The sequence below is a fragment of the Rana temporaria genome, chromosome 13, assembly GCF_905171775.1.
Source record: "Rana temporaria chromosome 13, aRanTem1.1, whole genome shotgun sequence".
Taxonomy (NCBI): Eukaryota; Metazoa; Chordata; class Amphibia; order Anura; family Ranidae; genus Rana; species Rana temporaria.
In genome coordinates, this window is record NC_053501.1 from 78,200,262 (window position 1) to 78,215,367 (window position 15,106).

Sequence of the window (15,106 nt, forward strand, 5' to 3'; positions counted from 1 at the left end):
AGACCAGTATATGTAGTGGTGATGCATAGGCCCGCCCCACATATAATCTAGCTAGATCGTATTTTACAACAACATAACAGGGCACATCTATGGCCACAAGAGGGCCTGCTTTTGCAATAACAACATTAATTAACAATACTATGCAGATAAATAATAAATAATAAAGAACAACAATTGACATGATATTGAGATGATATTAAAATAACTTCAAATAAATAAAATTTAACTAAATAACGGAGTATTGTTGTAATGGCCCTTAAGGGAACCTATGCTGGAAATACATTTCTGAGGTCTGACACAAATAAACCAATTAAAAGTTAATCATCTTCCATGGTAACAAACAATCATTAAAAGCTGCAATAACGCCTTGAGTAACGCCTATGATATTACTCAAGGCGTTATTGCAGCTTTTAATGATTGTTTGTTACCATGGAAGATGATTAACTTTTAATCTCTAATTGGTTTATTTGTGTCAGACCTCAGAAATGTATTTCCAGCATAGGTTCCCTTAAGGGCCATTACAACAATACTCCGTTATTTAGTTAAATTTTATTTATTTGAAGTTATTTTAATATCATCTCAATATCATGTCAATTGTTGTTCTTTATTATTTATTATTTATCTGCATAGTATTGTTAATTAATGTTGTTATTGCAAAAGCAGGCCCTCTTGTGGCCATAGATGTGCCCTGTTATGTTGTTGTAAAATACGATCTAGCTAGATTATATGTGGGGCGGGCCTATGCATCACCACTACATATACTGGTCTTCAGTAAAATGGCCACAGCCCAGCCTGAGGAAGAGACTCGAAAGTCTTGAACGCGTGCACCTCCCGCATCCGGAAGTGACGTCACGTGCAGTCCGCAGTGGATACCCGATACCAGCGCGAAGGTTCCGAGAGCGTCTTGGCCCCTGTAGCTGCTGCCTTTCAGAGAACAACATCGCCACGCTGCCTGCATTAGGACACCGTACGCACACCGGCTACACTATGCGGATGATTGTTTACAACTACCTTGCCCATATTCATTCATGTCTGTGAGTAGGCTTTTTACAGCTTTTTACATATATTACCACTAATAAATGAGCTTGCTACGCTTAGAAGGCGCTGCATTTGTTTTTTCTTTGTCAATATATACTGCTCACTGCCCTGCCAATAAATTATTATTATTGTCCTGCATTGCAAGGGAGGGTTGGCCCAGTCAGAACAGCTGTATGGGCCATTATTATTTGTAATGGTGGTGCTGCCAAAGTCAACTTTGAGAGTACATAGACAAGTGATTGACTTGAGTATGGTAGATGGGATAATGGTAGTGTATAGTGTATATTACCAGCAGTGCAAATTTTTGGCAATGTATTGGGGGTAACAGAAGAGCAGATTTACCATTACTTGCTTAAAGGACATACCTTTACAATGCTACACATCAAGAATTTCTGAAAAACTTGTTTATACCTGGAAATATCAGCTGTAGACATTTTTTTTCTAAATGTGTCAAACGATTTTTTTCTGTTGCTTCTGGATACTTCTTGCAAATATATTTTTAGGTGCTCCTTGGATTTTGCCAGCCACTTCTGATTAGCACCCAAATCATTGTAGGTCTTAGCATTGTAAGAGAAAAAACGTATGCAGGTCATTGCTGCACGCACATGGTCCTGTTGAATAGGATAAATAGGTGAAAGCAGTTAATTTTACTGCTTCATATACACTCTGCAAACAAATTTGGCCAATTACAAAATGCTCCTGGCCTCAAAAGAAAACAAATTGTATCTAAATTGTAAGTAGCTGGGGAGTCAATAAAACACTAGTGCCACCAACATACTAAGTACCTAAGTGTCCTTTGAATTTGTATGCTTTTTCATAACAACATTTCTGTACTTACCATGAACCCTCTTTTTTCAAGAAAATTGAGGAATACCAGAATAGTAGATCACCTTACAATAGTCTGGTGTATTGCCAACTCCATTGCCACCTCCAGGCGGCAGGGACACTTTCAAACAAAAAAAAAAGTTAAGCCAGCTCCGTTTATAACCCTGTCTCTAACTGCCATGCCTCAGTTTTGTGAGCTAGCAGTACTCAGGGCTCAAAACGCAGAGGGGCTGGGCCTGTGTCTCCTTATGGACTTGACTGACTTGGCTGTAATAATCAGAGAAACAGAATCTTCCTATGTTGGCAAGATGCAAATTAAATCACAGCAACTGCTGGTTTAAAGGTATTGTATCCTATGGAAATACAAGTAACAGCGAGGTGAATGAAGACAGTGGTGTCTGTATATAGGGGCTATATGAATGGATGGGCAGATGCCTGCTCACCAAATACTGCAACAGATGAAGCTGGTGGTGATGAAAGTGACTTTACAGGTTCTCCCTCTGATTCCTGGCTCAGGGGATGGCGTCCAACCTCCGCGTGGCTTACCCGGATCAGCTACTGTATTATTCACATGGAGCAGAAGCGGCCTCCAGGCTGCCACTGGACAGTAAAGCAGTGCTGTCCGCAGAAGCTCCAAAAATGCATGAGTGGTAACTCTTCTTGTGCAGGCCGCAACTCAGCCTCAGCACTCTCCAACACAGAGCCCCTGCTTGCAGATCCAGGCTGGTGTCCTGAGAGAGATCTAGGTCTTGTCCATCCTTTTTATAAGCTCTCCCAGAAATCTGTTCTTCTCTGCCAGCCGGCTGGTAGTTGTAGTTCCCCAGCAAGTCAATAGAATATGTCACTTAAGCCCTGGGACTACAATTCCCTGTATGCCTTGCTTCCTGGTGGTAATCCCCCTGCTGGCAGGATGTGATGACACTGAGTCTTAGCTGGAACTAGAGGAAAATAGTATCACTGCAGCAATGTTGCAGGGTGTCTTCTGATATTGCAGATAAGATAGCCAGCTCCCTGCTACACAAACACCACCAAAAGTGTTATGAGGGGTGTGATAGTACACAGCAAACCTGTCTTTGGAAAAATATAATCCTGAGGCCCCGTACACACGTCCGAGAAACTCGACGGGCAAAACACATCGTTTTGCTTGTCGAGTTCCTTGTGAAGCCGCCGAGGATCTTGGCGAGCCAACTTTTCCCATTGACTAACGAGGAAATAGAGAATATGTTCTCTTTTTGGCCCAATGAGATCCTCGTCGGTTTCCTCGGCGAAAAGTGTACACACGGTTTTCTTGGCAGAATACGTCTCCAATCGAGTTTCTGGCTGAATTCTGCCGAGAAACTCGGTCGTGTGTATGGGGCCTGAGGGTTGTAACCAAAGGGAAGAGTTCTTTACTGAGGAACAAAGTGATGTAATCCTAAGGAAATGCCAAGGAAACTTTCATGTTTAAATTATCAAATAAAAAAGTTATCAAGTCCCCAAACGAGCCTTCAGGACCACTCCTTCCCACCTGAGGGAACTGCTGCAACATAGGTTTATACCATAATAGGAAACAAGAAGGATGGAAGGAGTGGGGAGGTAGTGAAGAATATACCATGCCAGAAGGGTCTCCCCAGTCCTCCGTTCCCTTCTTAAGGAGGGGGCAGGGGAGGAGGGGAGTGGACTTTCGGTGGCATATGTCATCTTAAGTCATCGGGTTCCGGTAAGCCTGCACTGCTTTCGGTGGTGGGAATATCACATTGGAGATGTCACTTATTATTTCATCCATTCACACATTCACTTGATTGACTTTTTTTGATATATGTGAACTTTTTTCCAACAGTGGTCGATCATATTAGTTTTATGTTCTACCACTAACCAATGGGTTAACAGTTCACCTTGCATCACGTGTCAGCAGCACATTGTTTGCTTCCTATGGAAAGAGACTTATTTATTCACTCATTCATTTGATTGTTTTTTTGGTGTATGTGAACTATTTTATCCAATAGTAGTTGATCATATCAGCTTTATGTTTTGTTACCAACTAACAGGTTAATCAGTTCACTTTGCATCACGTGCCAGCAACACATTGTTTGTTCCTTTAACCACTTAACAACCGCCCTATAGACGAAATACGTCTACAAGGCGGTTGCTTAACTCTGGGAGGGCGTCAATGTACGTCCTCCCAGAATCGCGCTCCCTGTGGGGCGCGCACACGGGAATCTCCAATGACGGAGCGATCACTAGTAAACAAACCGGTGTCATGTGATGACGCCGGTTCCTCCCTCTCCTCTCTATACCGAACGGTACAGTGTGAGAGAGGAGAGGGGAGAGAGCGGAAGCAGCAGCAGCTGCTGCTGCGGGCTGGATCTGTGACACATGCAGTCACAGATCCAGCCATCCATCCCTCCCTGTGCAATGCCCCCATACTCTGCAATGCCCCCATACTCTGCAATGCCCCAAAATACTCTGCAATGCCCCGCAATACCCCACAATATTACGCAATACCCCACAATACTCCGCAATACCCCACAATACTCCGCAATACCCCGCAATACCCTGCAATACCCTGCAATACCCCGCAATACCCCACAATACCCCACAATACCCCACAATACCCCACAATACCCTGCAATACCCTGCAATACCCCGCAATACCCCGCAATACCCTGCAATATCCTGCAATACCCCACAATACTCCGCAATACCCCACAATACTCCGCAATACCCCACAATACCCCACAATACCCTGCAACGTCGTCTATGGGGATTTTTAAGTAGCAAAGTTTGGCGCCATTCCACGAGCGTGTGCAATTTTGAAGGGTGACATGTTGGGTATCTATTTACTCGGCGTAACTTCATCTTTCACATTTATGCAAAAGAATGAAGAAAAAATACTAAATTTGCCAAATTTTATAACAGTAACAAAGAAAAATTATTTTTTTTTACAGAATTTTCAGTCTTTTTTCTCTTATAGCGCAAAAAATAAAAAACCCAACGGTGATTAAATACCACCAAAAGAAAGCTCTATTTGTGTGAAAAAAAGGACAAAAATTTCATTTGGGTACAATGTTGTATGACTGAGTAATTGTCATTCAAATTGTGAGAGCACCGAAAGCTGAAAATTGGTCTGGTTATTAAGTGGGTTTACGTGCCCAGTGGTCAAGTGGTTAAGAAAGGGACTCCTATTTTTGTTACACAATTCATTCATTATTGTTTTGTGGGTATTTTGATTGTCATTATTGATAGTCACTTTAAGCGCTACACATTTACTACTTTTTTTTGTTCTCTCTGCTTTTCTCAAACAAGTCGTGTTAGCAGCTACCATCTAACTAATACCGGCAGCGCAGGGTATTCACCCCTTTTCCATTTGGGTTCACACTATACTGCACTACTTTCATTCTACTTTGCTCTGCGACATTGGTCCTACATTGGTCATACAACCATCTGACTTTCATGAACAGGATACTACTTTGATCCGACTTTGTGATAGTCTGACTTGTTCTTTGACCAATCAAAACAATCCCAGAGTGAGATAAATTCCTTTTACTGCTGCTGTAATCACATGTCAGATGCCACAAGTCATATGGTAAGGACAAGGCTCATACTTTGATCCGACTTGAATGATATTCAATGGGCTGAAGAAGGATCAAAGTCGGACCAAAGTAGTACAGGGATCATTTTCAAAGTCGGACCGACTTGTGTCGGACCAGTTAAGACGGCTCCCATAGGGAAACATTGATTTTCACACGTCATGAGCTCCCAAAGAATCACAATTAGGGATGAGCTCCAGCGTGTTTGCATCGTACACGTGCAGAGCCTGCCAGGAAGTCTGCACGGTGCTGCGCTAATCACAGCCAGGGAGACATTTCCCGATCTCTGCAGCCGAGCATCAGGACAATGTCTTCCTGGCTGTGATTAGCGCAGCGCCGTGCAGACTTCCTGGCGGGCTCTGCACGTGTTCGATGCGAACACGCTGGAGCTCATCCCTAATCACAATCATGGGAAAGACTGCTGACCTGACAGTTGTGCAGAAAACCATCATTGACACCCTCCATAAGGAGGGAAAGCTTCAAAAGGCAATTGCAAAGAAGTTGGATGTTCCCAAAGTGCTGTATCAAAGCATATTAATAGAAAGTTATGTGGAAAGGAAAAGTGTGGAAGAAAAAGGTGCACAAGCAGCAGGGATGACCGCAGCCTGGAGAGGATTGTCAGAAAAAAGCCATTTAAAAGTGGGGACTTTCACAAGGAGTGGACTGAGGCTGGAGTCAGTGCATCAAGAGCCACCACACACAGACGGATTTGGGACATGGGCTTCAAATGTCGTATTCCTCTTGTCAAGCCACTCCTGAACAAACAAACGTCAGAAGCGTCTTACCGGGGCTAAAGAAAAACAGACCTGGTCTGTTGCTCAGTGGTCCAAAGTCCTCTTTTCTGATGAGAGCAAATTCTGCATCTTAGTTGAAAACCAAGAACCCAGAGTATGGAGAAAGAATGGAGAGGCACACATTGCAAGATGCTTGAAGTCCAGCGTGAAATTTCCACAGTCTGTACTGATTTGGGGAGCCATGTCATCTGCTGGTGTTGGTCCACTGTGCTTCAATAGGCCAGGGTCAACACAGCCGTCTACAAGGAAATTTAGGAGCACTTCATTGCTCCTTCTGCAGATGAGCTCCATGGGGATGCTGACATTTTCCAGCAGGACTTGCCCACACTGCCAAAAGCACCAAAACCTGGTTCAATGATCGTGGGATTACTGTGCTTGATTGGCCAGCAAACTCGCCTGACCTGAACCCCATAGAGATTCTATGGGCGATTGCCAAGAGAAAGATGAGAGACATGAAACCGAACAATGCATAAGAGCTGAACATTGAGGCAGCAATTGCTGCAAAATGGGCCCAAACCAAGTACTGAGTACATATGCATACTTATACTTTTCAGAGGTCCGATATTGTTCTATGTACAATCCTTGTTTTATTGATTGCATGTAATTTTCCAATTTTCTGAGATTGTGGATTTGGGGTTTTCATGAGCTGTAAGCCATAATCATCACAATTATGACAAATCATTGCTTGAACTATCTTGCTTTGCATGCAATGAGTCCATCTCATATACAGGTATTAGTTTCACCTTTTAAGTTGCATTAGTGAAATAAATGAACTTTTGCATGATATTCAAATTTTTCGAGTTACCTGCAGTATTTTTACAAGAGACACAAATAGCACAAGACTCGAATGTGAGACGGTACTCAAAGCATTTTCCACTAGGGTATTATGGAGACTTTCTAACAAAGAGTGAAATGGGTGGCAATAGGAATAGCAAGAGATGTGAAGTTCTTAGTAGAAAAAGGGAAGGTGGACTTGGAGGGTCAGTTTAGATTTGTAAAGGAGAAAATGCAACAAACAGAATCAACATTGGCTAATGTATATTGCCCCTAACAAAAATCTGACGGGTTACCTGAAAGACATTTTGGGAGAGTTGTTGGATTTTAAGAAGTTAAATATTCCTGGCAGGGGATCTGAACGTCTCCATGGATCCAAAGGTGGATAGTACATCACATGCACTGGGGATCGGGAATCATCAACTTAAGATGGTAAGAAAGAAATTGCATCAATGTCAGCTGGTAGATGTATGGAGGGCCCAACACCCTGGGACAAAGGATTAAACTTTCCACTCCTAAGTGAATGGGATGTACTCAGGATTGGACTACATAATGGTGGCACGCAGATTGCTAGAATCAGTAGTAAATTCATCTATAGAAATAATGTCACTATCAGACCACGCCCCAGTAACAATGAAGCTAAAATTAGAAGGAATCTGAAATAAGACGAGCACATAGAGGTTGAATGAAGAATTAAAACAAGATAGAGAAGTACAACATAAAATAAAAAAAATAACTAGAACGAGAACAATATTTTCAGCATAATGAAACCCCAGGGGTCTCTGAAACTATGATATGGGAGGCCCATGAAGCCTATGTTAGAGGTATATTGATTTCTATAGGGACCGTGAAAAAAAGGAAATGACAAGGAACATGTAAAGGTTAATTAGCAGAAATACATGAGTTGGAACAACAACATAAAAAGAATGTGGACAACATGAGGGGTACAACATGAGTTGGTATTAAGAGATATCAGGAGATGAGTTAAAAGAACTAATGGAGCAAGAAAAAGGATGGGTCTTTGAACAGAGTTGCCAAAGATAGATATACATGGGGAAATAAGCCTGGAAAATATTTAGCAAGAATAGTAAAAAAAAAAAAATTCATAGGGAAAGTTAAAAACCAAGGGGAGATATTACATTCAACGGAAATAGCCTGGGTCTTCCAAAGCTACTATAGTGCTTTATATGCACTAAGGCAAAAGGGTACACAAGGGCTGAAACAAAGAAGAATACTAAAAATACAGGAGTATTTAAAGGAAGCAAATCTGCCTAAAATACCCGTGGAAAGACTGCAATTTCTAAAAGAACCAATGGACACAGAAGGAGATTATCCTAGCACTAAAAAACACACCAACAGACAAGAGCCCAAGACCGGATGAATTTATGATAGCTTATTTTAAAAAGTTTAACCACTTATGGACCGCACACCATCGTTGTACATCGGCACTTTGAAGAGGATGATCATTTTAGATAGATAGCTGCCATAACCCCGGTATCCTCTTTCAGATAAAAGTGGTCTCTGGAGCAGATTTGCCGCAAGATAACTTTTATCAGGGGAGGGAGTGGGACTAAACCCCCCCCCCTCCTGCCGCGCTCCGATGGTCTTCGCCGTTTACAGATTGGGTCCTGTCTCCTTCTTGGCTGGTTTTCGAGTGAGGGCAAGATGGCCCCCACTCAGCTCCATAGCACTGACTGGCGGAAGCGACGCCAAACATCACTTCCGCCCAATGCTCTTAAAGGAGAATTTTTTTTTCTTAATTACTTTTTTTTTTATATTGCATTTTAGTGTAAATATGAGATCTGAGGCCTTTTTGCATTGACACATGTCCCCTGGGGCAGGACCCGGTCCCCAAACACCTTTTATGACAGTAACTTGCATATTAAACCTTTAAAGTAAGCACTTTCAATTTTTCATGTTCGTGTGCTATAGACTTTAACGGTGTTCGAACTTATTTTTTGCCTGTTCGCATGTTCTGGTGCGAACCGGGGGGGGGACGACAACGACGACTCATCCTTACTTGATACCCATGCTATCATTCACCCTAAAATCTATCCAGAATTATGTTCAAGGACAGTGTCAAAATAAAAAATAAAATTCCCACGAAATACACGTTCACACACAAGAGACAAATAAGTTCCCTTCAAATTCTTCAAATATTTTACAACTGCACAAATCAGTTGATCTCTCTGTAAAAACATTCTGTTGCCTTCCTGTTTCCCTCCATTCATTTCCTTGGCTCCCATCCAAGTCCAGGCCAGCCTCTATGAGCTCTCTAAAGCAGCACACTCCTAATATATGGGACACCACTAAATATTTCAGTAAATTTATCTCACTGTATTTACCTCTCCTACTGGAATCCCCAAGTGCTTTCCACTGGTGGAAGCTTCACAAATTTCAATACGCTTACTACCTTCATCTATGGTCGCACAGCTTACACCTGGGCAAAAATTTGAGAAAAATATCAAGCCCCATCTTCTGACCTTTTGCTTCCTGTGTATAAACACCACCTTACCATCATAGTCACCAACAAAGATCTCACAAGCCAGCTCTCACTCTAACATATCTGCTATGATACGCATCTCTCTCAAAATTTGATATACATATTCTTCTTACAACTAAGCAACGCTAATAATCATGCTGTCAGGGCCTGGCACCTTTGCTCCTCCCATAAACTTCCTGACTTAAACCAGGTCTTTGAACATCCTGTTTGCCAGATTATTGTGCTCTCTTCAGCCAATATCATACTCTTGTCACTCCTGTTGTCTTCTGTATTTTCGATACCGCTTGTTATCGACCCTTGTCTTGTGCCTTGACTACACGTCTGCTTAATCCAAACTTGCAACCATTCAATACTGACCTTTGGTTTGTTTACGGACTACGCTTCTGCTTATCCCATCAGCAGTGTACCTGTCAGAGGCGGCATTAGTACCCGTCACACAGCCACCCATCAGCAGTGTTCTGGTCACACAGCCACCCATCAGCAGTGTACCCGTCACACAGTCGCCCATCAGCAGTATACCTCTCTCACAGCCATCCATCAATACTGTACCTGTCATGTACTGTACCTGTCCCAGTGTCACTAGAGCTAGCCATGACAATAAAAATGTATTCTAGTGAGGAGGCATTTTAAATTCTCAGTATGATGTATGAGAGCAGCGGGGAGCTCTCACCGTCTGAGTACAACCCTGTCAAAAGTAGTGGAACTGTGACTGTATGGGAGGAAGAAAGGATCCCTCCAAAAAAGAGGAGTTGCTCTGAAGACCAGGCAACCACCAGCAGGGCCACTAGTGAATTGGCAAACACCAATGGCACTAAACCCCTGGATGAAAGGCCCAGTACTATTACTGGGATATTACATAAGACAAGTCTTCTAGAAGCACCTGCAAACCCATTATGGCTGCCTTCCAACTCAAGATCAGCAAGTATCCCCTCTTTTATCACACATCCAGGTGGCCAACACAAAACATTTTTCAACAATTGTTTTTTTTTTTCCCCTGACAATTTGCTTTAGTTAATTGTGGACCAGACCAATCTTTTTGCCCAGCAATATAACACCAATTCATTCTATGCCTGTTCATTTGAATGGGGACATATAACAGAGGAGTTCTTATTATTTTTGGGCCTCACAATTAACATGGGGCTTACAAAAAACAACACAATTGTACGCTTACTGGTCCATCCACCCCATCTATCACATGCCCATTTATTCAGCTGCAATATCTAGGTCAAACTATAACTTGATCATGAGCTTTCTCCATAATAATTCACAGTGCCCTCCCTGAGATCAGCCTGGCTTTGATGTGCTCTACAAAATTTGCCCACTATTTTTTTTTTCCACACAGATTTGCTGAATTGTATGTCCCTGGCAAAAAAATCTGTGTGAATGAGTCCCTTGTCCACTTTACTGGCCAGCTGTGAATCAAGCAGTGCATTCCCAGTAAAAGGGCCAGATATGGCGTAAAGTTCTACAAGTTCTGTGAAACGGAGTATTTGTATGCATTCCACATGTATGAAGACAAGGATTCCCAGCTCCAACTCCCTGAGTGCCAAGCCTACATTGGCAGAAGTGGAAAAAATTGTTTGGGACCTGGCATTTCCACTATTTAAAAATGGGTATCACGTCTACCTGCATAACTTCTACACAAGTCTGCCCCTTTCTTTATCGTACATCACAGGACACAGAGCAGCTATAGTAATTATTATCTGGGTTATACGCCACCTATAGGTGAATGGACACTGGCAAAAAACAGGAAGTCTCCCTCTATATAACCCCTCCCATACGGGAAGTACCTCCGTTTTTTCGCCAGTGTCTTGAAGGTGATGGTCACAGTGGATTAGTGCTCTGTGCTGTAAGTGGTCCTGCTAGGATGAAGGGGCTATGCACTCAGGATCTATTCAATATGACAAGGAGGTCATAAAATGGATGGTACCCAAGCCTCTAGGAAGAAGATAATTTTTTTGCCTGTAATGTGCCTCCTTTTGGAGCGCTGGACCCTGGTATCCAGGACCCTTGGTCAAACAAAGAAGCCAAAGGCTGATCCAGGCAGGGTGCTGTACAGGTCCAAGGGTGTGGCACCAAGAATGCTAAGGGGACATGGTCCTTGAAGGTCCTCAAGAAACTCGGCCCGCCGTGATGGGTGAAGATTGGATCTGGCTGGCATTCCAGCAGAATCCTGCGGCGGGCATGGTAAGTTTTAAAAAAAAACCTAAGAGGGAACATGTTTGGTTCACTTTAAGTTTTTTTTTCAAGTAACTATAAGTCCTGCTGTGTGTCACCACTAGAGGGTAGTAAAGTTCTTACATACCTAGTGTTTGTTTTGGCATTTTGAGTAATGTGTTTTTTTTATCCAGCCAGGCCTGCAGGCAGCATCGCTGTGACATTGCCAGGCGCGCCTCCGCGGACGTGCATCCTCTCTCCCCATACAGCCAGCTCATCTGCTGGTACGGCGAGGGAAGGCTCGTCTTTGCCTTTTAAATGGGTGCCGAGGACGCAGGGGCGTGGCCTAAGATCGCGGCAGGCTCAGTCGGTAGTTACAAGGCAGAACTCGGCTGTGGGGCTGTTGGATGCACACGGAGCAGGCATATTAAAAGACATGATACTGTTTTTTTTAGGCTGACCTGTGATAGCGGCATTAAAGCTGGACTACAGCTCGGCAGTCTTTTAGGTACACATATTGTAGGTGCCTCAAAGTTCATTTTGGCTTATAGCAATGTCTTCTGGAAAAAAGGGTGCGGGGAGCACAGCAGGAAGGGGTGCAAGAGCACAGCTGTCAGGGTCTGAGGAACCTAGTCATGCCTCCGCAGTGCTGTCATCCCCTGAAAGGCCAGAGGTGACTGGCCAGTCTGAGCCATTAAGGCTGTCAGGCACAGTGGCCACTTCCAATGCTTCAGCCTCTGCATATGTCACGAAGGATGATTTAACATCAGCTTTAGCTAGTTTAGAGGGCAAAATAGCTGGCATGATCGCCTCCGCCCCCTGACTTTCCAGCTTTGGAACAGGAGTGGGCTGAGGATGTGGAGTGCCATTGGATGACCGGGAAGAGGGTCAGGCGGATGACTCCTCTTCCGAAGAATCAGTCTCTGAGGAGCCCTTTTCAGCCTCTCAATCACAAAGATTGTTAGTTCAATCCCTTATGGACTCAGTCCGTTCCGGTTTCAAATTGCCCCCGATAGAGGCATCTGAGGCCTCTTTCTCCTCTTTGGGGTCTTTGAGACCTCCGCAATGTTTGCATGCTTTTCCTCTCCATCCATTAGTGTATGCAGACTGGGATCATCCAGATAGGATTTGTATCCCTTCTAGAAGGTTTACACTTCTGTACTCAATGGAAGAAAAGTTCACAAAAAAAAAAAAAAAAAAAGTTTTCCAGGAGTAGATGCTGCTATTTCCTTTGTGAATAAGAGCTTGACTTGTCAAGTGGACAACACCCAGGTTTTTAAGGATCCAGCCCATAAACTGTAATCCTTACTGAAGGCTTCCTTTTCCATAGCTGGATCAGCAGCACAGCCTGCGGTAGCAGCTATTGGAATTTGCCAGCCCCTGAAAGACCAGTTCAAACAAGTCAAAAGGTATTTCAGCTCAAGGAGAAACTGCTCGCGAAATGGCAGACTTACCAAGGGCCTTATGTTTTGCGGTCGATGCTCTTAAAGATTCTATTCAGCTAAAATCACACTTTGCTCTCTTGGCTGTGCAAATGCGCCAAATTCTTTGGTTAAAGAATTGGTCAGCTGAATTGCCTTGCAAAAAGCTATCAACAGGATTTCCCTTTCATGGGGAACGTTTGTTTGGAGACGATTTGGATAAGTATATCCAAAAGATTTCAGGTGGTAACAGTACTCTTTTAGCTGTTAAAAGAGGGAATAGGTGTCCTTCCTTTAAATGTTCTATTTCCCCGGCGCCGGGTACCTCAGCCTCTAGGCGTTTGACAGCCTCCTCCGTCGGGGTAAGAGGTAAACCTCAAATGAAGATGTTAGACCCATTCTAGATCTCAAAAATCTGGATTGGCTTTTAAACATCCGCTCTTTCTGAATGGAGGCAATCCGGTCGGTAGTCTCCACTCTGAGGGAAGGACAATTTCTTGCATCAATAGACATCAAGGATGCATATCTGCATGTGCCAATTTACCTCTCTCAACAGATGTTTCTGCGATTTGAGGTAGAGGGGCAGCATTTTCAGTTTGTAGCCTTACCCTTTGGGTTAGCCACTGACCCCTCAGGTGTTCACAAAGATCCTAGCCCCGGTATTAGCAGGGCTAAGGGTCCAGGGTATTGCGATTATGGCATACCTAGGCGACCTTTTGCTTGTGGATCAGTCGGCTGCGTGTCTAGAGCAGAATGTGTCCACGGTTCAGTACTTGGAACACCTGGGTTGGGTTCTCAATCTAGAGAAGTCAGCCTTATAGCCAGTACAAAGGCTGGAAAACTTGGGTCTGATTATAGACACAATCCCAGAAAAGGTATTTTTGCCCCAGACAAAGATCAGTGTCATAAAGGATCTTGTCCGGGTTGTCAAGGGAAAAAGGGTCCTTCGATTTGCCTATGTATGAGGTTGCTAGGGAAGATGGTAGCCTCGCTCAAAGCAATTCCCTATGCTCAGTTTCACTCAAGGCCTTTGCAGAACAGCATTCTGTCCATTTGGAACAAGAAGATTCAAGCTTTAGATTATCAGATGTACCTGTCCTCAAGAGTGCGGCAGAGTCTCAATTGGTGGTTGATAGCCGAAAATTTGCAGAAGGGCAAACCCTTCCCACCAGCAGTGTTGAAGTTGGTAACAGATGCCAGCCTCCTGGGCTGAGGGCAGTTCTGGAGGAAAGTCAGGCGACCCAGAAGTTAACAGACCATATCCTGACGTGGGCAGAGAAAATGTACCGTTTCTATCTGCAGTTTTCATTCCAGGTGTAGAGGATTGGCAAGCGGACTACTTGATCCGCCAGCAGTTGTCCTCGGGGGAGTGGTCTCTGCATCCCAATCTCAAGGTTTTCTCAATCATTTGCCAGAGATTGGGTACCCCAGACATAGATCTATCGGCATCCAGGTTTAACAAGTTGGACAGGTTTGTGCCAAGGAAAAGGGATCCGCACACATTCAGAACCGATGCATTAGTGATTCCTTGGGACCAGTTCATACTGATTTATGCCTTCCCTCCAATTCAGCTTCTACCGTGGCTATTGCGCAGGATCAGGGAGGAAGGGAAGCCAGTAATTTTAGTATCCCCAGCATGGCCCAGAAGGTCCTGGTACACAGAGATTGTAAGATTGGCAGTGGGAGGTCTATAGTCCCTTCCAATTTTGCCAGACCTACTCTCGCAAAGACCAGTATTTCCATCCTGCCTTACCCTCGCTAAATTAAACGGTTTGGCTATTGAGGGCCAGATTTTAAAGGATTAAGGGCTTTCTGGCTCAGTGGTGTCCACCCTGATAAATGCAAGGAAACCAGCTTCTAGGGCTATTTATTATAGAGTTTGGAAGTCCTATATTTCTTGGTGTGAGGCCAAAGGATGTCACCCCCGAAAGTATGTCATAGAAAGAATTCTCTTTTTCTTGCAGTTGGGGGTAGAAATAAAGAGATTTTTAATACAGCTTACCTGTAAAATCTTTTTCTTGGAGT

At 43.6% G+C, this 15,106-nt stretch overlaps 1 protein-coding gene across 2 annotated transcripts in view; it reads right to left on the reverse strand.

Annotated features, from left to right (window-relative positions):
* The window catches only part of ZFYVE26 (zinc finger FYVE-type containing 26), a 499,004-nt gene that overhangs the window by 91,356 nt on the left and 392,542 nt on the right, over nucleotides 1–15,106 (reverse strand). Inside the window, exon 34 of one of the 2 annotated variants that reach the window (XM_040332529.1) lies at nucleotides 1,450–1,649. The exons of the other annotated variant lie outside the window; for it this stretch is intronic. Coding sequence (XP_040188463.1) covers nucleotides 1,450–1,649 — 200 coding nt within the window. The remainder of the gene's footprint in view (nucleotides 1–1,449; nucleotides 1,650–15,106) is intronic. 2 annotated transcript variants of the gene reach the window in all.